Raw genomic sequence first — 24,063 nt, forward strand, 5'->3', positions numbered from 1 at the left:
GAGATTACTTAGGAATAGGAAGATGTAGTGATGAGTGGAGGATCGGATGTTGTCAGACCAGGAGCTGTAGGGAACCAGGGTAGATTAGTGATTTTTTAAAAATATTTACAATAACCTCACTCATATCAAACATTTTATGTTTCCGGACTACTCCTTTTAAGTGCAATATAAGTCCTTCATAATCCTAAAAGCTTAAGAATGGGAATGGCCATGACCTTGGCATACATTTACCCTTGCTTGATATTGGCTTGTAGACTAGTAACAGCATCTTCTGTATTCCATTTGGTTCACAGACAGGAAACCCTAAATTCATGGAAACAATGGTGACACTATCTTACATCTTTTATGTATAGCCACCTAAATAGTTTTAAACCATAAAATCATTTTGTTGCTAGAATGTGCACATTTTTATCACTGCTTTCATCCCCCCCTAACTATTGTGACATAGCGGTTACTGTTACTTTTTTCCTAGTTGTTACTTCCCTTTTCTCACTTATTGCTCACTACTTTAACACTGAAGCCTCTTGTATAGCTCGTGTCTTTTCTCAGACTGTTCTCTTCCTTCATTCCACGTGTTAGTAGCCTCTGGTCTGTCCAGCACTTCTTCTTTCCTCTCTCCTCCCTTCCTAACCCTCCCACCCCCTATCACCATACCTTATAAAGTAGTGTAGTTGTTTCCTGTCTCTGTTACCCCCTCCTTTCTCTCACTCTGTAGACGTAAAAATTGGGCTTAGTAAATTCATTGCGTGCTGCCTTAGGTAAGTACATGCTGAGCACATTTTACTCATAGAACTTAACTAGCAATTTAAATTTTTTTTTTTTTACTTGAACTACTTCTCTTTTTCTTATATATGTCTTAACATGTGGCTTGTATCTAGAAGAAGATTTAAGTTCGGTAATATGCAATAACACGTGTATCTTGCGCTACATTCCAAATGCAGACAATGACTCTATTGTAGTACCAGTCACTGTGTTACTGTGTAACTCCATAGGGTTCTTGTAAATAAATAAAAACGATACTTTTGTGTAGCTGATGTAATGATCTTCTGTGTTACACGTGTCACTTGGGTGCATGTGCTTGTGTGTGTATACACTGTTATCTTCGAGTGGTTGTTTAATTTACGCAATATGTTTTTTGTTTTGTTCTTTAAATACGGTATGTAAAAAGTGGTTAAGTCTTAATCGTGAACGTTGTATAATTATTACATTGTTTTTTTTTTTGTGATGTAACATTAACGTGATTTGCTCACACATATTGTATATGTGTATACAGTTGGGATTCTGTATATAGTGTTTGTAAGGTGTGGTTATACTTTTTGCAGTGATATATTTTATGGCAAAACCTGTCTCTTTGGTGGGAGAAGGCAAGGGTGTGTGACATAGCCATGGTTGGAATGTGGGGGAGTTGAATATCTTGTTTCAGCCACATGGGGATAGTGCAACAACCCTTTCCATCTGTTACACTAATAACTACAGGTCTGTCGGTTTCTTCAGGTCAAGGAACTCTGAACACATGGTGCTTACTGCTAACTAGTTCTTGTATTTGAACAGTGCCTATTAAAATGATCGTATTAGACCTTGTCTTTGACATTTGTGTATGTGAAATACTTTTAACCCTAGCAGTGCATAGGATACTATACAGTAGAAAATGGACCTTTATTTTATGAGAGTTTATATATGACAAATATTCCATGGGCTTATAATATTTAAACATTTTTATAGGCCATTTTTAAATCTGCTTCATATGCACCAAAGTTTCTCTAAAATACTGGATCAAATAGCAATATGTGCCAGATGATTTTATCTGGTAAAATACCAGATGGCAATACAGAAATTCAAAAAACCCAGTCAAATGCTACTAGAGCCTGGCATGTATGGGGCCCAGCACCAGCATTATGTTTGTTTTTTTTGTTCTTATGATAGAACAAAAAAATTTAAGAATTATGGTAAATATGAACATAGCCTTCAAATATGATCTGAGCTACTTTAGTACCTCCCTAAAGATGCCTATACACCTTCAATAACTTCGGCTAAACAATAATTCGTTTGACAGTTCTCTCCCACACTTCCCATACACATGAATGTATGGCTTGGCCGAATGTTCATGGGTTCCCTATGGGGAGAAGTAAGCTGCTACCAGAATGCCCTGGCACTGATTATTTATCTCTTAGAGAACAAAGGGGTTGGGCAGTGACTGGTCCCTGCCTTCACCAACAGCATATGTCAGTGGAGGCTCCGGGGGCGGGTTCAGCCACCTTTAGTATGACGTGTATGGGGGCTTAAAGAGTAGCAGCTGTTAAGTAGCAGTTGCACCTAAACCTTGGTGAACCTAAATTGTGTGTGTGTGTGTGTGTGTGTTGGGGGGGGGGGTGTCAAACAATCTCTAGAACAGAAGACCTGACTTCTCTGTTTTTAATGTAGCAGCGAGTTGGCACATGCACCGTTGATGAGGGCAAAATTCTGGACACTAGAGATGAACCTCGAGAGTCCATCCGAACCCGATCGTTCGGCATTTGATTAGCGGTGGCTGCTGAAGTTGGATAAAGCCCTAAGGTTGTCTGGAAAAAACAGCCAATGACTATATCCATGTTTTCTATATAGCCTCAGGGATTTATCCAACTTCAGCAGCCACTGCTAATCAAATGCCGAACGATTGAGTTGGGATGGGCTCGAGCATGCTCTACTGGACACCCTTTTAGGGAGACACCAGAGGAAGTATAAATGCTGACCCCAGTGTGGCTGGAAAAACCCTGGAATACCCACTGGGGTCACTGATTATACTTCCTTTGAAATTTTTTTTGCCCAGTTATACATGTGTATGGGCACTATGGCTATTTTTTTTAACCTATTTGCAGGAGATCAAAAATGCTTATCCAGTGAATGGGGTAGACTCCTAACACATATGGGATTACCATGTGATACTGCTGTTGCAGGTTTTATTTTTTTTTTGTATGGTCTTTGATATATATGTATTTGTAGTGTGATTTATTTACATGTTCATTTTGCTGGTACAAAAAAAATTAATTTTTAATAACAGTTATTGGGTGTGCAGCTTCCTATGACACGCAGCTTGCTTCTACTATTGTATATTGGTTTTTTTTTTTGCATGTTTAACTGCACCTGTGGCCCCTGTATGGGTATTTAGGTGGTACCCACCCACCGTTGTTGATTACTGGATTATAAATGGCACATAGTAGCTGGAAGCCCTGTTACTAAGTTCTTACTGGAGTGGAGCTTCATGTTTTACCTCTGTTCTCTGGGTAGATGTCCAGCATCTGAAGTTTTATATCATAATATACTAATTATACTAATAATATACTAACTATACTAATAATAACTAACTAATACTAACTAACTATACTAATAATAACTGCATAAACTTCAGTGGAATAGAATCCCCCTGACACAAAAGCAGGTTAGCGTAAAGTATGTCTGTTTTTTCTGGGTTGCTTTTACAGTGTATGTAGACCTACTATGGTAGGGCCATAAATCTTCTGTGTTACATTCATGTTGGTACATGCTTTAAACCCTAGTTTTGTCGTCACTGATAAGAAGTATTTTTCTTTGGATGCATTACATACAGTAGATAACCATAGTCACAATGAGCAGTGCATTTATGACCTACAAGCAGACCCCTGCTCACTCCTCAGGAGGCATGTTCTAATCTGGGGAAAGGATAATCCTTTCACTAGCTTGAACTGTACTTTGAATGGAAATAATATATTCTTGTTGTTTAAATCATATGTTTTAAATAGATTTCATTAGACAACTAATATTCTATCAATAGAGCTAAATTATTGTAGAGGAAGTTGCTTATAATCATTGAATATAGGTCTGCGTGAATTTACAGTAGGAACAAAGCAAAGCGTTTCCTTAGGATGTGCTGGCAGCTTGTCAGGCTGCTGGCTTTGAAATCTGTGCCGCTCTACTCGGTAAAAGATAGATCCAGTCCTGGGAATTGTTTTTCTGGACTGAATCCAGCTTTTCCCAGCACCGGTGAAGGAGCGGCACGGACTTCAAAGCCAGCAGCCCCACAAGCTGCTGGCCGATCCTAAGGAAGGACTTTGCTTCGTTCCTACTGCAAATTCGCTCATTCCTAATTGAAAGCATTAGGATTTCCTGTGTGCTGGATTTTCACACAGTGCATTCCTATTACTAGAATTATATAAATATATGATTTTTTTTTTTAAGCTAGGCGTTGCAAGTAAGGGTATATTCACACGAACGGTCTTGCAGCGAGATTCTCGCTGCGAGACCGGCAGGTCCTGGCAGTTCCCACAAACTATATACTCGCTGCGGTCTGAACGACCGCAGCGAGTATGTAATTCTGCCGCCCTTAACCCCTTCTGCTCCCGACTGGCTCCCCCGCTGTAAGCATACATTACCTCTCCTCGCTGCACGGGTTCGGCGTCCTGCTCTTCCGCCCGGCCAATCAGTGGCTGCGGCTGGGCAACACACTGATTAGCCGGGCGGAAGAGCAGGACGCCGGACCCATGCAGCGAGGACAGGTAATGTCTGCTTACAGCGGGGGAGCCGGCCGGGAGCAGAAGGGGTTAAGGGCGGCAGAATTACATACTCGCTGCGGTCGTTCAGACCACAGCGAGTATATAGTTTGTGGGAACTGCCAGGACCTGCCGGGCTCGCAGCGAGAATCTCGCTGCGAGACCGTTCGTGTGAATATACCCTAATAGTAGTTATTATTATAATAGTTTTACTGCTCTCTGATGTGTTCATATTACTCTTCTGACTCATTTTTTGGCTCTCAAATCTGTCTATTAAAACTGTAGGCAGTTCATGAATTTTAGCTCTGTTGCATAATCACACGGTCCAGAATGACCCAGTTTTTCTTTCACTTAAGCACCTGGATAAAAGCATTAAGGGAGAAAATAAAGCTTTCTTATGGTGCGTTTACACAGACAGATTTATCTGACAGATCTTTGAAGCCAAAACCAGGAACAGACTATAAACAGGGATCAGGTCATAAAGGAAAGACTGGGATCTATCCTCTATTCAAATCCATTGCTGGCTTTGGCTTCCAAAATCTGTCAGATAAATCTTTCTGTGTAAACGCACCCTAAGGTTATGTGCACTCTATTCCACCACTTGCACCTGTGCACATCTCCGCCCATACCATAGACTCCATTCTATGCACAGGGAGATTCCCAAAGTATATGCTTTATATGTATTAGTGCCACGGCCCGGGGTGCTGAGGTGTTATACAGCAGGTAAGCGTCAGGTGTTTTCTAGCTGGTTCACTTGTCAAGGTGGCCAGGAGTGATGATAGCACTCACTCTTATAAGGGTAGCACAGTTGTGAGGGTGCAGGTGCGGCAACAAAAAACAGCAAATTCAAAGTCCAGCACTTAACCAAAGGTGACTTTTACTTATGAACGTCAGTGCAGTACAATTAATAGAACTCAGATCTTGACAGTGCAGGTGACTATAGTGTGTGAGGTAGTGACTAAGTAGAAGTAGAGGTATAACTTGACTTAAAGAAACTATAGGGACCATCTTGGGGACTTTGTCCAAGGTAGAAGTGTACTCTGTTAGGCCCGGGTATAACCGTGTGTGTGTACTATTGGTGGGGCTGTGAGAAGGAGAGAGAGAAGTGTGAGTGCTTGAGAGCTTTGTGAGGTACCTGCACATGTGACTGTTCAGAAACAGTGAACATAGAAAGCATAGTTAACTCTTTTCCTTAAGCTGTGCTCTTACAGACAGAGTGAGACACCAAGTGGTGAAAATGCAAAAGGCAACTTTATCCCCTTGTGTGAAACCTAACAGAGTTACCTTTGCCCGGGTGCTATAAAATTTAGTGGACCACCCGTATCGGGACACTTCATTAGCATAATGTACTATGGTGTGCAGTACAATGAAGCTTTACAGGAGATGGATCACACTGTATGGGAGCCTTTATTCAATGGGTACGTTGAAAGATTTACTTGGCATATATGTTAGAGACCATTAGTATGATGTGAACAAAACCCATCACCTGAAGACTCCTCCCTGCATAAGCCAGTACTACCATTAGTCGGGCACAGCTGGAAAGACAACCAGAGGATGTGCCCTACATGTTGGTTGCCACAAGGAGCAACAACAAGCCACTGAACCTTTGCCCCAGGTAAAGTAAAGCCTAGCTCCATTTCTTTACTTATAATAGAAAAACTTAGTACAAACCTAGTACATTTCTAAAGATTTTTATACATATGATGAAGCCTGTCCCCTGTAGTCTGTCGTATTGATCCCTAAGCCAGGGAGTGAAGAACTCTGCCATGCCCTTCTTCTATGTCTAGAGATTAAAGGGGGGTCTCAGAACACCCTAATTTACATTGAAATTTATTGAACTGACAGTAACACCTTAACCCTTCAGAATGGGGATGGTAATTTTAATGCTCCTGCTGCTGACATTGAGTTCCTTCTATGGTGTACAGCTATTTCTCGTTCTCTCCAATTTAAAGTGCAGGACCAGAGCTGAGCTGATGTCCGCAGTGCACACACAGGAACTTTCCCTTTCCTTAGCTGTATGGCCAGTAACAAAACCTATTCCTTACTGCAGTATCATGACACAGTGCTGGTGAAGGTGCACTGGATTGAACAGGCTGGCATTGTGTTGGGTTGTGATTTACAGTACCCAACTGTAAATGGCATGTAAAAAGAGAAGATACAACTGATGCACTGGCTTTGTAATGTTCTATGTAAGCAGAAACAAAACATCAGCATGACAGCAATGAAGAGAACACACTACACACCAAACTGCTGCTGCAGGGATAGCATGTATCGCCTGGAGGACGTAGACACAACCCAGGCTCTCTGTCCCTCTGGCAAATAGCAGTAACTAATCCTCAACCCTTATTTTTGGGCTCAGATTTGGGCTTTCTGTTGCTAGAGGTGGACTGAGTCTAATAGCAGGCAATGAGCGGCAGATAACAGAGAAGGAAACACCAAGTGTCCAAGACTTTTTTCTTTTAAGCAGAGTTCTTTTTATAGCGTCAGTTGGTATTCAGAATCAGATTATGTTTTCTGTGGCATCTGATTATGAATCCAGAAACTAGGGATCTGCTTTACTTCTACATTCTAGATATAGGTTTCACAGATTGGGGGATAAATGAAAAGTCTGAAAAAGTGTGTTTTTGAGTTTTTCTGTTCCCAGCAGCTTGATATCTGAAAGTCATGGGGGTAGCTACCATAGAGGCAGGGTAGGCAGTTGCTATGGGGCCCGTGCAGGAGGGGGGCCTGGAGGAGAAGGTAAGAGTGTGTGTCCTTCTGCTTAACCATTTATGTATTGCAGCGTGTAAGCGACCCAATGTCGTGTGTGTGTGTATATATATATATATATATATATATATATATATATATATATATATATATATATATATATACACACACAGTGCTTTGTGTTGTGCTTAGGGGAGGGGGCCCCTTAAAAATTTTTGCTATGGGGCCCCGTGAATCCTAGCTACGCCCCTGCTGAAAGTGTCTCATATTGTCATTTATTTGGTGCCTTTTAAATTATTTCCCTGCCCAAAATTTCTTTTCCAGCTGTTTTAAAATGCTTATTTGTGCACCACTTTTGCGCCAATAAATGCTGGCATTAAAGAGGTATCGCCATTCTGGAGAAGTTATATCATATCTACAGTATTTACGGAATAGGGCATAACTAAGACATCACGGGGGTCTCCATTCATTCTCTAAGATGCTGCTGAAGAGAGCTAAAAGCATTTGGCTCTTCAGCAGCTCCATAGAAAATGAATGAAGCTGTCAGACCCTCCACAGTCTCATACCTTATCCTGTTTCTTGAAGGATACTAACTAAATGGAAACTATAACTGTTCAGAGGGTCTCTACAATTTTTTGTGTAATGAAATTATATAGTAACATATATGTGTTAATATGAATATCCTTTTCTTTTCAGACATCTTTGCTTGCCTTCTTCTACTGCGCCTTTTGCAACCAAACTGTTGCTTCTTGCGCTGCAACTATGGCACCTTCCTTGCAGACAGCCTACACCCGTCGCTGGTGGATTGCTTGCACGGCAGTATTGGAGAATCTGTTCTTCTCAGCAGTTTTATTTGGATGGGGGTCCTTGCTCATAATGTTGCAACAAGAAGGATTTTATTCACATCTGTGCACAGGTATGAAAGGAGATTTTCAAGTACTGTATTTCTTGTGAATCTGTGAAGTGAGGGGAGAAACATGTATAATTCCAAGAAAATTGAGAATGTGTATGTAGTTTGCTTCCCAAGATATTTGCAGAATAAAAATCAACTGTAATATAAGGGCAGAGTAGATAGCCCAGGTGGTCTGTTTCTGCTGACAATTTTCTACGTAATTTACCTGGATTTTGGAACTAACCGGAAAAATTTGCTTTAATTTTTTTTTTATTATTTATTTAACATTGTAAATGCTGATCACAAGAAAAGACAAGAGTAGTATCAAATAGGAAAAAAACATAAAGTAATCCAAAACATATACATGTTTTTCATGGAACCATTTATAGGAACATTTTGTAAAAATGTTTCCTTAAAGCGACTCTGTACCCACAATCTAACCCCCCAAACTGCTTGTACCATCGGATAGCTACTTTTAATCCAAGATCTGTCCTGGGGTCCGTTCGACAGGTGATGCCACCCTCTTTGCCTCCCCTGCACCTGTGCCTTAACGATCCAGCACATGTGCAGTGTTCAGACAAGTGATGACTAGAAGAAATCCTACCCAGAGGCATTGCTAATGGTGAAGAGGGTGAGAGAAAAAAGGAGAGGCGTCACATGCCCAAGGCACAAACACTCTAGGCCACTCCAGTTTGACACAATGCTGTAAGTTTAAAAGTAGTTTTTTAGGACAATAACTGCATCATCTGCCAAATGGACCCCAGGACAGATCTTGGATTAAAAGCAGCTATCTGACAATACAAGTGGTTTGGGGGCAGATTGTGGGTACAGAGTCGGCTGTATTGCCCTACTTAAACATTTGGTGATAATGGAGAAGGATCCCATTTGAGTAACACATACCAGGATCCATAAATTACATTGTCTCCCTCCGATTTAAGAGGATTAATGATGCAACCACATGTACTTGTGTGGTGCAGTAAGACAGGTGGTGACATTCATCAAAATGTGCCCCTGGTGTACGCCAGTGTACCTCCATAGGTGTAAATAGCAGCTCTAAGTGCAGGTTTTACCGAATTTACTAAGAGGCGTGCACCTATAGGTGAATCCAGCAAGGTTATTAGGGATGGGTACGCCGGTCCTAATATATGTTCCCGAAGATTTATATAAAATGCACAAAACATTAAAGATTTGAACCTTGGGACCCCGAGCTTTATCTGCAAGGAAAGTTCCTATATAAGATAATGTTTCTTATTGATGTAATGATCTTAGAATGCTAAAATGAAACTTTTTCCTTATAAAACTTATTCCTTCAATTTTTCAGAGTCAAATTCATCTGATTCATCAGTTTTAACTACAAATGAAACTTCACCTAATAATAAGCCCTGGCTTACATGTACTGCTCAAGAAGAAATGCTGAATTTAGGTTTTACCATTGGCTCCTTCCTGCTGAGTGCAGCGACTCTCCCACTGGGGATTCTAATGGATCGATATGGACCCCGTCCACTCAGATTAGTGGGAAGGTATGTAATGATAATGTATGTAAGTTAGTGATTGCAATATCATAAATAAAGGATACGTTTATATGTAATCTGGCAGAGACATTCCCGGGAAAAACTTTTGGGTGTGTGGGTGAGCATAACCCTGCTGAAAAATGCCAGTTGGAAGCCCTGCCATGAGCAGCAATACATGTGGAATGTCCTGAACATATCTCTGAGCTGTTTGTGTCCCTTGTATCATTACTAGGGGTGACTGTTGTATGGATGGCTCCCCAAATCACCACTCCAGTAGTTGGGGCAGTATGTTGTCCACAGGAAGTCAGGATTGAAGCGCTCACCACTAGGCCTCTGTGCTTGAACCTGAGCATTGTCGGTTACCAGACAGAACCTGGATTTGTCACCAAAGATAGCATAGTTACAGTTTCTATAAGTCCTGGTTTCTTGTTCAAGACATCACCGCATAACATGTAATATCTGCATTGCCTCTGCCCTGTCTGCAGTAGAAATAAAGATTGATAAGCCCCATCCCTTTTTATTGTTTCCAAGTTGCATCGTGAATTATTATTCTGTGGTACACAAAGGAGGTCCAACTAAGAAAATCTACATATATTTGTAAAGTTAAATTTTAGTTAGGTTTGCAATTAACAGTACAGTAAAAGGATGTGTTTTATGTGACTATTTTTTTTCTAATTTTTCACAGCTTCTGTTTTGCACTTTCATGTGCTTTGATTGCTCTTTCTGGATATGATCCATCAGGTATGTGATTTGTTCTTAATATCAAAAGGATATTCCTATTTTGTGATGGCATATTGAGGAAGAGGAAGTTCTGACTCTGGGAGCCCCATTGATCCCAAGAATGAAGGGGGTTGATTTACTACTGCATCCCCTTAATGCTTTAAAGTAGACAGAAAATAATATATTTGCAAGAACATTTAACTCAATGTGCCCCACAAGTTTACCAATATTAGTTGAGATGGGAATAGGGGATAACATACTGAGATGGGAATACCCCTTTCAGAAATGCAACACTGAATCAGCACTGTGGCACCTTTTTTCTCATTCAGGATTTGGGGATTTCTGTTGCAACCAAAGTTAGGTATTCATTTTTAACCTAGATTCAAAAAAATAAATACATTGACATGTCAATTCTTTGGGCGGACAGCGGATTAAGTTTGAGAAATTCATTGAGTTAATAGGACAGGTGGAACTTTAATTGGCGTCCGTTGCGTGGCTGCCACTTAAAATTTCCTCATGTATTTCATAGTGTGAACACACCTATAAGCGATCAACAGCATAGCTCATCAGTCAGTGATCGGCAGGGTGTCAACACCTTGCTACACAGTGACTACAAAGTGAATGGGGACAGAAGCAGTTTTCTCTGTTCATCGCGTAGCGGTAAGAACTTGTAACTACAACTCAGGTCCTGTTTAAGTGAATGGCAGCTGAGCTGCAGTAACTAGCCCTGGTGTGAAGACAACGGCTTCTAGCCCTGTTCACTGTGTAATGCGGGTGCTGAATAGCTTATTGCAGGGGGTACTGGGTGTTGGCATCCTGACGATCACTGACTTATGAGCTATCTTGTGGATAGCTCATCAGTATGTTTTGTCTGAAAACGCCTTAAGGCTTTGCAGCAAAATATTCTTTATTTGTGGCTTTTTCCTATGCTAGTATCTGTTTATAAGTATTTGGTATTTGTATAACTACAAGGTTTGATATTCTTTTCACAGTTTTAGCCCCTGTTATATTTCTTGCTCTGTCTCTGAATGGCTTTGGAGGTATCTGTCTGACCTTCACATCTTTAACAGTAAGTTTTTTGTTATACCCATGTGAAACATATCATGTTTTTTTATGTGTGACATATTTTGATATGCTAATGCGTTTCACAAATACTATTTTTAGTGAATTTGTCTCTGCTAGGAGTACTGCTTTGCAGGGTTAGATATTACCCTCATTTGGTTTCAGTGATGTTTCAGTAAATTACAGGAACTTCTACTTTGGCTTCTGTTGTTCATTGAAGCATTGCTGCTGTAGACAGTGGCTCTGGTTGGTACTTCAGTGGTAAAGTAGTATTGGTTTGTTAAGTGAATTGGCTAAAGACGCTGTCAGCCTGGGTAGTACTTTAAAAGGGGGACATCCTGCCATGCCTTGCCTGTTGTAGATTTTAATAGGTTTTCAAGGAAAAAAAAAAGATTGATCAGTAGTTGAACCGTGGGAAACAGACCCCTCACTCCCCTGCTTATCAGCCTCTTCAGTGTAGCAGCAGCAATGAGTTACTGCAGCCTCTGCTCCTATTGAAAGTGAATAGGCCATCAATTGTTTTTAGGTCACAAGATCAGAGGTTCCTTGGCCCTGGCTGAATACAGCAGCTGTGTGCATGCTCAGCCTCTGTAGGACTTAAAGGATACCCTCATCCCAAATTTATACTTATAGGACTCGTCAAGTTAAATATTTTTGCAAACACATTCGATTAGCAAACTTGCCTCCTTCTTCTGATGCTGCTCTTTCCCTCTTATTGTTGACAGCTTGTTGTCTAGGTTACAGACCACCACTCTGCTCTAAAAACAGTGGTCTGACTTATGTATATATAATCTAGATGTATTGAAATATAGTGCAATATAATAATGTAATAATATAATGTATAAAGGTGGTATCTGATTGGTTGCTAGGGGCAACTGAGCCAATTCTACTTTACACCAGTTTGATCAATCTCCCCCTTATTGTTTAAATCAATAGTCAGTCTAGTAGTAGTTTTTAGTTTTGTACTTAAAGGAGTTGTCTTACTGCTGCAGTTCCAGCTTCCGGCACCTTTGGTGCACAGCTAATTTTGCTGAGGGAAACCACACCATGCTAGTACAATAAAAAAGAGTCTCTGGTACCCTGTTGGGCCGCCTTTAGCCTGAAAACAAAATTAAATATGATTGGGCATGGAGGCATACAGATCTTGAGTGGCATTTGTTAAAGGAGAATTCAAGGCAGGGGGCTTTTTTGACAATACCAAAGAGGGTGAAAGAAATAACTTGACGCATGGGTACGGCATGCTGTACGGGTACGGTTAAACATCCCGCTTAGCCAATCAGTGGTGATTCGAGCGGCGTCCCGTCCCAGTCACTGACTGGCTGAGCGGCCAGTCCATCAGCCGGGTCGTGACTTCGGCTTTGGTGCATATCCCTATGCTAGTGGGGGTCCCAGAACAGCGATCAGATGCTGGGGAGGCACGGGGAGAGGTGAGTCTACCTAAGTATTTCGAAAAAAAAGTTTAAATGGCACTTAATTATCCTAAACTTTAAAACAGCCTTAACCCCTACCCACACAAGGGCGTAGCTGAATGTCTTCGTGCGGGTGGGGAAGTTCAGAGCGGGACCGCGCGGCGACCCCGTTCTGAACCGCCGCGTCCCGGGTGCGGCATGTAGCCCGGGACCACGGCTATTAGCGCCGTGCCCGCTAATTAAGTCTTTAGATGCAGCTTTCAAAGTTGACAGCTGCATCTGAAGACTTTCTGCAGCCGATACCTGGTGTCTAGTGGGGAGATCACTTCCCGTGACGTTGTCACAGAGGGGCGATCTCGGCTTCTGGTGCTGGCCAGGGTCTGCGCCGTAATGGCGCTGATCCCTGCTCGGCATTTTATTGCTTTTGGCTGCAGCAGCCAAAAGCAATAGAACACTGATCTCATCGATCTATGCTGTATAACTATACAGCATAGATCTCTATGAGAGATCAGTGTGCATATACTAGAAGTCCCCCAGGGGGGCTTCCTGTATATGTGTAAAAAAAAAAAGTTGTATGATTAATAAATAATCCCCTCCCCTAATAAAAGTTTGAATCACTCCCCTTTTCCCATTTAATAAATAAAAAAATAAAAATAAACATGTTTGTTATCGCCGCGTATCGCCCAAAATATTAATTTATCACATTCTCGATCTCGCACAGTAAACGGCATAAGCGCAAAAAAATCCCAAAGTGCAAAAATGCGCATTTTGGTCGCATCAAATCCAGAAAAATTGTAATAAAGCGATTAAAAAGAATTTTTTTTTTTTTTTTTTTCAATTTTAACGGTGCATATATTTTATTTTCTGGTTTTGCAGCATATTTTATGCAAAAATTCAGCCTGTCATTGCAAAGTACAAATTAGGGCTCATGTGGGTCTGTAGGTGTGAGGCTATGTTCACACTACTACCGTATTTCTCGCCGCTCAGGCCGGGATCCCATGCGGCGCCGGAAAAAACTGACATGTCAGTTTTCTGTGGCCGGAATTCATTGAGACCGGAACGACCGGGTGTTAACGTTGTGTGAACATAGCCTAAAAATGCAACTGCTATAGCCTTTTAAGCACAAGGAGGAAAAAAAACGAAAACGCAAAAACGAAAATTAGACCGGTCCAGAATGGGTTAAGCTATGTTCATATGATGTTTTTTCTTTCCTTTTTTTTTTTTTAAATGAAGTCCATCATTAGTACATTATTCTAGTTTAGGCCCTTTTGGGTGTGGTTCTTATTTGAAGGTCCATTTAATTTAACAGTAAGGACAGTGAAAAAAAAGTCCAATGTTTGCAAAAAAAAAAAGTCAGCAAATAATTGTCATGACCATTAATTTGACGTCTGCACAAACAACGTCCATCATTTAATACATTATGTGCATTTGGTGGCTGTCCTTCCATTGACTTCAATGCATTCCATTGACGTCAATTAAAATGAGGTAATAACAGACATTATTATTATTAATATTATTTTTTTTAAAGAGAACACCTTTTCTCTTTTTTACTCAGTGTGAACATAGTGTGATTTTGGACAAGTGTTTCTGCAGCTATTTTAAAAAAACACACCATTAAAAGCACTTGTAACAATGCCAGAAAAAAATGGATATCCATCTGTTTCCATGGGAACCAGATGTGTGAAGTAGGCCCCAAAGTGTGCTCATTGGGGGAGATTTAACAAACATGGTGTAAAGTGAAACTGGCTCAGTTGCCCCTAGCAACCAATCAGATTCCACCTTTAATTTTTCAAAGAGTCTGTGAGGAATGAAAGGTGGAATCTCATTGGTTGCTAGGGGCAACTATGCCAGTTTCACTTTACACCATATTTGATAAATCTCCCCCATAGTGTATGCCTTTTAGGCTTTACAGAGGCACAGTCCTACAGGATGTCTTTCAGTTTTAGGCTATGTTCCCACTACACACAGATTAGGCAAACAATGGCCGTTGTAAAACATCACCCGGAATTATTGATTATGAAGATAAATTTCTGTCCATAGTTTAGCGTTAAACAACGGCCACTGACTAAAGAATTAAGGGGCCCACTCAAAAAATCTGTCATTGGCATTCCTCTAGCAACTGATGCTGAAAGTGGTGAACTCTCTCCCTTTGCTTTTCGGTTAAAGGCTTGGTCGTCTAAGGCTACGTTCACATCAGCGTTTGACCATCCGGCACCATTCCGTCTACCTTTTCCGTTTTAGAGTAAGCAAAACGGAAACTGTCGGATCCGTTAAAATCCCCATAGACTCCCATGCTATTTTAGTGTGCTCCGTTTGCCCTAATTGTGCTCCGTTTGCATGCAATCCGTTCAAGATCCGTTTTTTTGAACGGAAGAAAAAATAATGTTTGCAGTATTTTTCTTTCCGCTTAAAAAAAACGGATCACGAACGGAAAGTGCACTTCCGTTTTTTTTTTTACATTGTAGTCAATGAGGACGGATCTAAAACGGAAAGTATTTCCGTTCACATCCGTTTTTTTCATCCGTTTTTGCACTGAGCATGCGCAGAAGCAGCAAGAAACCAAAGAAGAAAAATAAACGGATGCTGACTGATGCAAACGGATGCAAACTGATGTACAAAAGTCAGTTTTTTTTAAGCCAAAATACAAACGGACCATTAAAAAAGATGAACATTTTGCAATCAGTTTGCATCAGTCTGCTCATCAGTTTATGCTCATCCGTTTAATTAATATGGACGGATCCGTTAGAAACAAAGAAAAACGCTAGTGTGGCCGAGCCCTAAGCATATGTAAAAATGCCCATATATCTGATATTTTTGATACCCTTATGGTACTCTTTAACAGGTAGTTCATCAGCAATAGTTGTAATTAGTTGACCTTCTGGACATCGGCCACTGGGGCTTGTTGTTCTCTTGCACTCATTTCTTGTTATTATCTATTCAGTCTCCTTCCCCCTTTTCTGAGCTGCTACATTCTATTGAAGACACAAAAATCTGTTTGTGTGAGCTTTTCTTTCCTTCTCCTCCCTTCCAAGACGGCTGATGTAAATAACTCCCTGGCAGGCTTTATCTGAAACTTTGTAGCTTCTTTGTAATACTGGGAGGGTTAATCTGAGGTCAACTTGCTCACTGTGATTAACCCTCCAGGCATTACAGAGTTGCTACAAAGTTGCACATAGGGAGGGGGGAGGAGGGGGTGACAGAGAGAAAAGCTCACACACAGTTTTTTGTGTCTTTAGCAGAAAACAGCAGCTCAGGACTGGAGGAAGGAGATTGAATACATAATTCCTTCCATACTTGTTATTGTCTGTTAAGTCTCCTTCCCCCAGTTCTGAGCTGCTGTTGTCTGCTGAAGCTAATCATATGCTGGGCTGTATAGCTACAGGTATAAACAGTAGGAAGATGGAGATAATGATCCCTCTGTATAGAGCTCTAGTGAGACCACATCTGGAATACTGTGCCCAGAGACCTCAACTAAAATTGGATATTGATGAAATAGAATGGGCCCAAAGACGGGTTACAAAAAACGATAGAGGGTGTCAGGAATAAAACATATCAGGAAAGACTTAAAGGGGTATTCCGCCAACAGCTAAAAAATTAAATGCTCCCAAACCTAACTGGTTTTGCTCACTGGTTTTAAGCCATCTCCCATCTTTCTAGCTGCTCCCTTTACTGGGTTACAAGTTTTTCTAAAAGCAGATCTAAATCCAAGATGGCTCCGGCCGAGAAACTACATTTCCCATCTTGCAGTGCTTGTACCCGCCCCCTTCGCTTTCTTTCCTGCCTACTGCTTGTTATTACTACATTCACAGTAGGGATGCATGATGTCAGAGAGCCCGGAGACCAGTCTCTCTGACAGTGCTGCTGTGTCTCTGGTCTCTTACAGCAGGCACCCCACCTCACACCCCAACTAGGACTGCCGTCCAGCAACCCTTCCGGCAGTGCCCTCACCCCCGATAGTGCCGCACAGGCACAGCCGTCCTAGCCCCACTCCCATCCTGTAACCCCGCCGGCACAGCCTCACTCTTTGGCAGCACACAGCTGACAGTGCCGCACAGCCGCAATCCAGCTCCCGTCCTGCATCCCAGTGTTGTTGCTCTTAGAGAGACCGGAGGCACAGCACCACTGTCAGAGAGACCGTTCTCCGGTCTCTCTGACCGCTGACAGTGCCACACAGCAGTGGGGGCCAGAAGAAGGGAGCAGTATCGGAGTGGACTCTGTCTAGGAGATTTTCAGCATTCAAAGGGGGTGAGTTGCTGGGGAATTCACAGAAACAGCGCAGAAGCCATAACTACAAACACAGACACACACAGCTGATATACTTACCATCCCTCTCCTGTCGGCCGCGCCCCCGTCGTCTCCGGCCGCCGTCCTCAGATCTCTCTCACTTCCGAGTTGCAGAGCAGTGAATGGGAGAGAAAAGGCTGCTAGTGTGCATCCAGGAGCGGATTAACTTTACCATAGGCTGTTCACTAAGCTTGGGCCCACCCCACTGTAACTATGACAGCACTAGCGTGGTATTTATAGTACAGGATAGATAATGTCATGATGCCCTGATTTGTGCAAAATTGCTGTAAAAAAGCAGCAATTTTTTGCAAAACATGGCAGAACTGTAGCCAGGAGACAATACACCACTGAAAGTAAAAGCCTTTTTGCGTGGCCATGCCGCCCCCTCCAGGAGCTCAGGTCCCCAAGCTACCACCCAAAACGGAACAATTTTAATCCGCTACTGTGCGCATCACAGGGCTTTCAGCTTGCTCAGCCAATCATTAGCCACATTACATATAACTTTTACAATAAGAAAGGAAATAAGTAATACAAGATAGATGGACCAAGTGGTCTTTTTCTGCCGACAATCTTCTATGTTTCTATCCTACTTGTCCAAGCAAAGTACCTCCAGAGGAGCAGGTGAAAGTAGGAGGACATGGACCTTGAGCCACCCTTCTTTATTAGAGTCGTATTATTTTACTGTACCTTTATGAAAAGTCACTATACTTATTATTGTTGATAGAGCACAACATCACATCATGTTAAATATGGAACAAATAGCTGAATCGCATGATGTTTTTAGAAATGGCATCTGTAGAGACCTAAGTGTGCGAGTCACATGCTTCAGACACAGGTATTTTGCTTATTAAACAGTAGTAATGTCACCCTGGGACACTGCATAACATGCAGAGAAACCCCCACGAAGGGTTTGTTTTCACATACACAACTATTTCCTGTCAGTGACTCCTCATGTCCTTGATGCATGCTGGAGGGGTGTGGAGCAGCAGCAGCTCCTGATTGGCTTCAGCCTACCTGCCCTGCATTTTGTTAACTCCTTCTGTGCTGTAGATGCAATATATGTGTACAAAATTTAACATCACGATTCCAATTTTATTATCTGATTTTCTCAAGAAACTTGTTTCTTCAGTATGAATGAGATCAATTAATTTAACAAAAATTCTTCTGCTGTGACAAATCTGGAATGTGTGCATGAATACAGTCATATAACTAGGGCAAGCATTGTCCATGTGATATAATTCCTTTTCATGGATCATGTGATTATAATCTGTGTAAAGTCATATTTTTTGAAGTGATATGTTGGTGCCAACATTTGAGCATTTTTCTCATCATTTTTAAATGCTTCCAACATATGCCATGTATTTCAAGTGTTTTAATTTTTTAAACCTAATTTCATAAAACATGTTTTTTGACATTTTTCAAGCTCTATTAAGAAGTCTATAGAAAAACATCGAAACAAATGCCATATCCAGAGCGTAGTGCATTATGAAAAACAACACAAATCCCGAAAACACAACTAACCCTTTAACAACCCATGACATCTATTTTTATCATGGAGCCATCAATAAAGTATAGAGGGGGTCCGGGACTCCAGCCCGCTCCATACACAATGACTCCCGGTGGCTCTCAGCCGATGCTAATAGCTGGCACGGAGTGATGACTGTACTAGTTATTTAAGCATTGGGATGCCGTTGTCAAAATGGTCTTACGTACCTCATTACTGGTATGAAGGATCAGATCCGCTCCCTACAACACAATCGCTGGGAGCCAAGCCATTGCCAGCACAGCCCAAGGCCTCTGCTACAGCAGGCTGTATATTGAATCGCAGATTTTAGGGATCATGTCATACACATCAATAATCATAACTGTACAATGAATGGCATTACTCCCCCCCACACACACACTAACACACACAAATACAAAATGTTTTTTCTTAAATTCACCCCACCAATTCACAGTATACGTTGGAGCATTACCTTTGCCTGAAGTAAGACATAAGACAAATAGTTAGTGTAAACTAAAACCAGACAGTACAAATTTAGACAAGACTTTGCACAGGTCACCAGATATATCAAGCAGCCTTAGCCACTGTGAGAACTCTTGTGCATTTAAAGTCTGTCTGTAAAAGTCGATAAAATAGACTGTTTTAGTAAATTCCCCATAGATTTACCAAGATGCCTGTAACCAAAAGTCTGTTTTTTCTCACAGCAACCAATCACAGCTCAGCTTTCATTTTACCAGAGGTCACTAATATATGAGCTGTGATTGGTTGCTATGGGCAAAACCAGACAGTTTTGGTGGGAACACAGCCTAAGGCTGCATTCACACATCCATGATACATGGTCCCCAAGATAGATGTTAATCACATACTGAACTGTTTTCTCCATCATAATTCTTTAAGGAAAAGTCCAGCAAAATTTTTTATAAAAGTACTGTATTGCCCCCCAAAAGTTATAGAAATTACCAATATACACTTATTATGGTAAATGCTTATAAACGGCTTTTTTCCCTGCACTTACTACTGCATCAAGGCTTCACTGCCTGGATAAAATGGTGATGTCACGACCCGAGTCCCAGAGCTGTGCAGGCTGTGGCGGCTGGAGAGGATGATGGCAGAGGGATGCTCAGTGTCCCTCCAGTGCCCTGTGTCCCTCAGTGTCCCCCTGCCATCATCTTCTCCAGCAGCCACAGCCTGCACAGCTCTGGGAGTTGGGTCGTGACATCACCATTTTATCCAGGAAGTGAAGCCTTGATGCCGTAGTAAGTGCAGGGAAAAAAGCACTTTATGTGCATTTCCCGTAATAAGTGTATATTGGTGATTTGTATAACTTTTGGGGGGCAATACAATACTTTAATAAAAATTTTCGCTGGACTTCTCCTTTAACCCCTAGACGACCCTGGACATAGGGTTACATCATGGAAGTCTGTCCCCAGACAACCCATGACGTAACTCTACGTCCTGGGTGTTTCTCCCGCTATGAAGCGCGCTCCGGAGCGGAGCGCGCTTCACAGCAGGTGAGGGCCGGCTGCAGTGAGCAGCCGGGACCTCACCGGTAATGACACGCTGCAGCGATCGCGCTGCCGCGTGTCATTAACCCTTTTAAACGCTGCGACCGCGGCGTTTAAGTGTAAGTGACAGGGGGAGTCCCCTGTCACTTACCGATCGGGACCCCCACAGTGTGACTGCGGGGGTCCCGATCGTTGAAACGGACCGCCGGAGGTCTCTCACCTGCCTCCGTGCAGTCCGATCGGCGATCTGCTACACTGAGCCTGCACAGGCAGGCTCAATGAGCAGATCGCCGATAACACTGATCAATGCTATGCCTATGGCATAGCAATGGTCAGTGTAAAAATCAAAGTAGTGAATGTACAAGTCCCCCAAAGGGACTTCAAATGTGTAAAAAAAAAAAGTTCAAAACACTATTACACTCCCCCAAAACCCCTCCCCCAATAAAAGTTGAAATCACCCCCCTTTCCCATTATATAAATAAAACATATAAAAATAAATAAATAGATAAACATATAATATACTGTAGCGTGCGTAATTGTCCGATCTATTAAAATATAACAAGCGTCAATGTGATCGGTTAACGGCGTGCACGAAAAGAGGAAAAAAAGTGTGCAGATTACCGATTTTATGTTACATTATATATTAAAAAAAATCAATAAAAAGTGATCAAAACGTCCGATCTTCACAAATATGGTATTAATAAAAACTAGAGATCATGGCGGAAAAAATGACACCCCATACAGCCCCATAGGTGAAAAAATAAAACCGTTATAAGCGTCACAATAGGCCCATTTTTTTAATATTTAATTGCCAAAAAAAAGGATTTCATAAAAAAATACATATATAACATTAGAGAATCTGTGTAACCTGCATGTGGTTGTGTTCGGGCTGACCTATAGAATAATTGTATCATGTCGCTGTTACCATATAGTGCATTACGTAGACACAGGAACCCCCCCAAACGTTACCATATTGCATCGTTTTTTACGATTTCACCTATTTATATCTTCATAAATAATATATTTGGGATTCCATCATACATGTTATGGTAGAATGAAAGACGCCATTACACAGTACAACTACTCCTGTAACAAATAAGCCCTTACATGGCTTGTAGATAGAAAACTGAGAGTGCTAGAGCTCTTAGAAGGGGAGGAGGGAAAAACAAAAACACTAAGATCAAAATTTGGGCGGTCCACTGGGTCATTTTTGGCCTGGTCCTCAAAGGGTTAAGGAGGGCAATGCTGAACTGATATGGCTCGGCCAGTTCAATAGCTTATTGTTTTAGCAGTTCCGGAGCTCACTATATCATAAATAAATTATGATGCAGGAGGCCATGATATAGAGTTCAGTCCATGATATACAATGAACACATGGACCTTATATCATCCGTGTATCATAGACATGTGAATGCAGCTGGAGGCAGGGAAGTGAGCACCTTGGTGCTAGACCGAAGCAAGAAAATTCATGGATTCCTTAGTCAGCATAAATAATGACTGCTGTCTGCATTAAAAAGCGAAAGAAGAAGACGGGGCAGAAATTCCACACAAAACACTGTCTGTGTACCACAGAGTAAAAATCTACGTCAGCTTTAAGCTGGAGTAAATTTTTGCTATAACCACCTTTTTTTAACTTTCAATTAAAATTCTTCGATGCCTGTGGCACTATAGCTCTATGCAATGTAAACTTGTTTCATAACTGGTTTTACCAGTTCTAGTGGCAGGTGTTTCCTTTTTGGCGCTCTTTATCTTTCTCATGCATTGTAAAGAAATGAAATCTTAAGGGCACAGCAACTGCTAATAAAGACTTACTTTACATGTGCTGTTGTTACTCATGCTGGCCTGCATTCCCAAACACACTGAGGCTATTTTCATACTATGTAAAAACAACGGACACTATTTGCACAACAGTGGCAATTGTTTTTAAATACGGACATTGTTTTTACATAGTGTGAACATAGCCTGAAGCCGTATTTACATGTCCGTGATATATGGTCCTTAAGCTGGATGTATATTGCGCACTGACACTTCAACAAGACGCCCTACATCATAATTCATTGAGACAGTGAGCTCTGAAACAGCTAAAGCACTACACTATTGGACTGACACAGCCGTTATGATGATGCATGAGACCATGTATGAGACCAGCCACTGCAGTACCAACCGGATTATCTTTAGCGCCGCAGAGTTCCATAGTGTGCACTGACAGGGTTTTCTGTGGCCGCTATTCAATGAATAGCGGCCACAGAAAACTGACATGTCATTATTGTTAAGTCAGTTTCTTTGTGTTTTTCATTTAAATAAATCACTTTATTTCTATATATTGGTAGGTCCTTTGCATGAGGTATTTCCCTGTTTACATAACTGTATTATACTAGTTAATCTCTTCCCTGCTATGTTTATTATTAGCTTTATGTTCTTAATATGTGGGAACTGAGCTGGTAATTGTGCCAAGTGAAGGGGGGGAATCACATTTCTTTTTACCAGTGGGCACCGTTTCGTAATGGCGGCCGTTTCGTAATGTAGATGGATTTAGCAGCCGTCTATATAACAAGACTGGGTACATAGCCATAGCATAAGACAAGAATTCCTTGGAAAGCTATTTTGTGTAAAAGACAACATGGCATGGAGTGGTTTATTAGGACCAATACACTAGTATGGGTCACATAAAACAGCTCCACATCACTCAAAGGCTATGTTCACACAATGTTTTTTCTGCTCTATTTAAAATGACGTCCCTCATTTTGAGTCTAAAATAAGACGTCATTTAGCTGTCTGGTCTCGCCGCGGTAACGATAAATCGACCGATAATTATGACACGCCCCTTTTAAAGCCACGCCCCTTTTTAAACCCCCATTTTCCGATGGTAATACAAACGTGAATTTATTCCATATAACAATATGCAGCAAACTTCACAAGTAATACACAATGTTTTGGCGTCTCCTACGCCATTTTCAAGTGCCACTTGAAAATGGCGTAGGAGACGCCAAAACGTTGTGTATTACTTGTGAAGTTTGCAGCATATTGCTGCACAGCCAAAACGGCACAGTGTGATGCGGGGGGGCCGGGGGTATTGGCGGCGGCACAGTGTGATGGGGGGGTGGTGGCGGCGGCACAGTGTGATGCGGGGGGATTGGCGGCGGCACAGTGTGATGCAGCTGCCTGTGTACATTACATGGTGAGGACAGGAGGCCGGGGACGGGACTGCACTGACAGGAGCGGCCACCGGGTGAGCTGCGGAGGGGGGCGCGGGGGTCCGCGGGCGTCCACCAGGTGTTAGCAAGGGTGGGGGGGCACAGTGTGATGCGGGGAGCCCGCACTGAAGCCGGCTCTATGGGGATGACAGGCGCAGGGTAGTGGAGCATGAAGCTGCCTACATTACACGGTGGAGGCAGGCGGCTGGGGACGGGACTGCACTCGCAGGTACGGCCACCGGGTGAGCTGCAGGGGGGGGAGGTTTTTTTTTTTAGCACAGAGTGTGGGTACGCTCTGGGTGGAGGGATACAGGGTGTGAGCCAGGTGAGCTCCGTGGCGAGGGGGAGCACACAGTGGAGGGTGGGCGGGAATGGGGTTAAACAGTGTGTGATTGGCTGGGTTAGAAGCCTAACCCGGCCCATTGAGGACACGTGATGCCGTCTCGGAGGGTCGGGGCAGGGAGCAGGGAGCGTGTCGGGTTGGACTCATTGCTGATGATTCTATGCATTCCGTGGGGGTGACTACATCTAGATAACGGCAAAACTGTGCAGAATCCGTAATAACTTTAGATTGGAAAGATTGGAAAGCTACGGGTGGGCAACCTATTAATGCAAAAATTATTTTGGGGGGAATACCCCTTTAATTAGAGACTGCTTCCAGGTCCCCCCTCCCCCAGCAGCAGAATAGATTATTCTAAATGCCTCCTGCATGGTCCGGACAGCAATTAGGCGGCGCCAGGAAGACGGGGAATACAGAAAATACCACAGATA

General features: G+C 42.2%; 1 protein-coding gene across 1 annotated transcript in view; it reads left to right on the plus strand.

Annotated features, from left to right (window-relative positions):
* The first annotated feature begins 510 nt into the window (after window positions 1–510).
* Window positions 511–24,063, plus strand: part of SLC43A1 (solute carrier family 43 member 1) — a 50,681-nt gene continuing 27,128 nt past the window's right edge. Inside the window, exons 1-5 of the mRNA XM_069979244.1 lie at window positions 511–758; window positions 7,908–8,127; window positions 9,425–9,623; window positions 10,300–10,355; window positions 11,327–11,403. Of these exons, the coding sequence (XP_069835345.1) occupies window positions 7,974–8,127; window positions 9,425–9,623; window positions 10,300–10,355; window positions 11,327–11,403 (486 nt within the window). The 5' untranslated portion in view covers window positions 511–758; window positions 7,908–7,973. The remainder of the gene's footprint in view (window positions 759–7,907; window positions 8,128–9,424; window positions 9,624–10,299; window positions 10,356–11,326; window positions 11,404–24,063) is intronic.

Source organism: Dendropsophus ebraccatus, chromosome 8 (genome assembly GCF_027789765.1).
Source record: "Dendropsophus ebraccatus isolate aDenEbr1 chromosome 8, aDenEbr1.pat, whole genome shotgun sequence".
In the NCBI taxonomy this organism is placed as follows: Eukaryota; Metazoa; Chordata; class Amphibia; order Anura; family Hylidae; genus Dendropsophus; species Dendropsophus ebraccatus.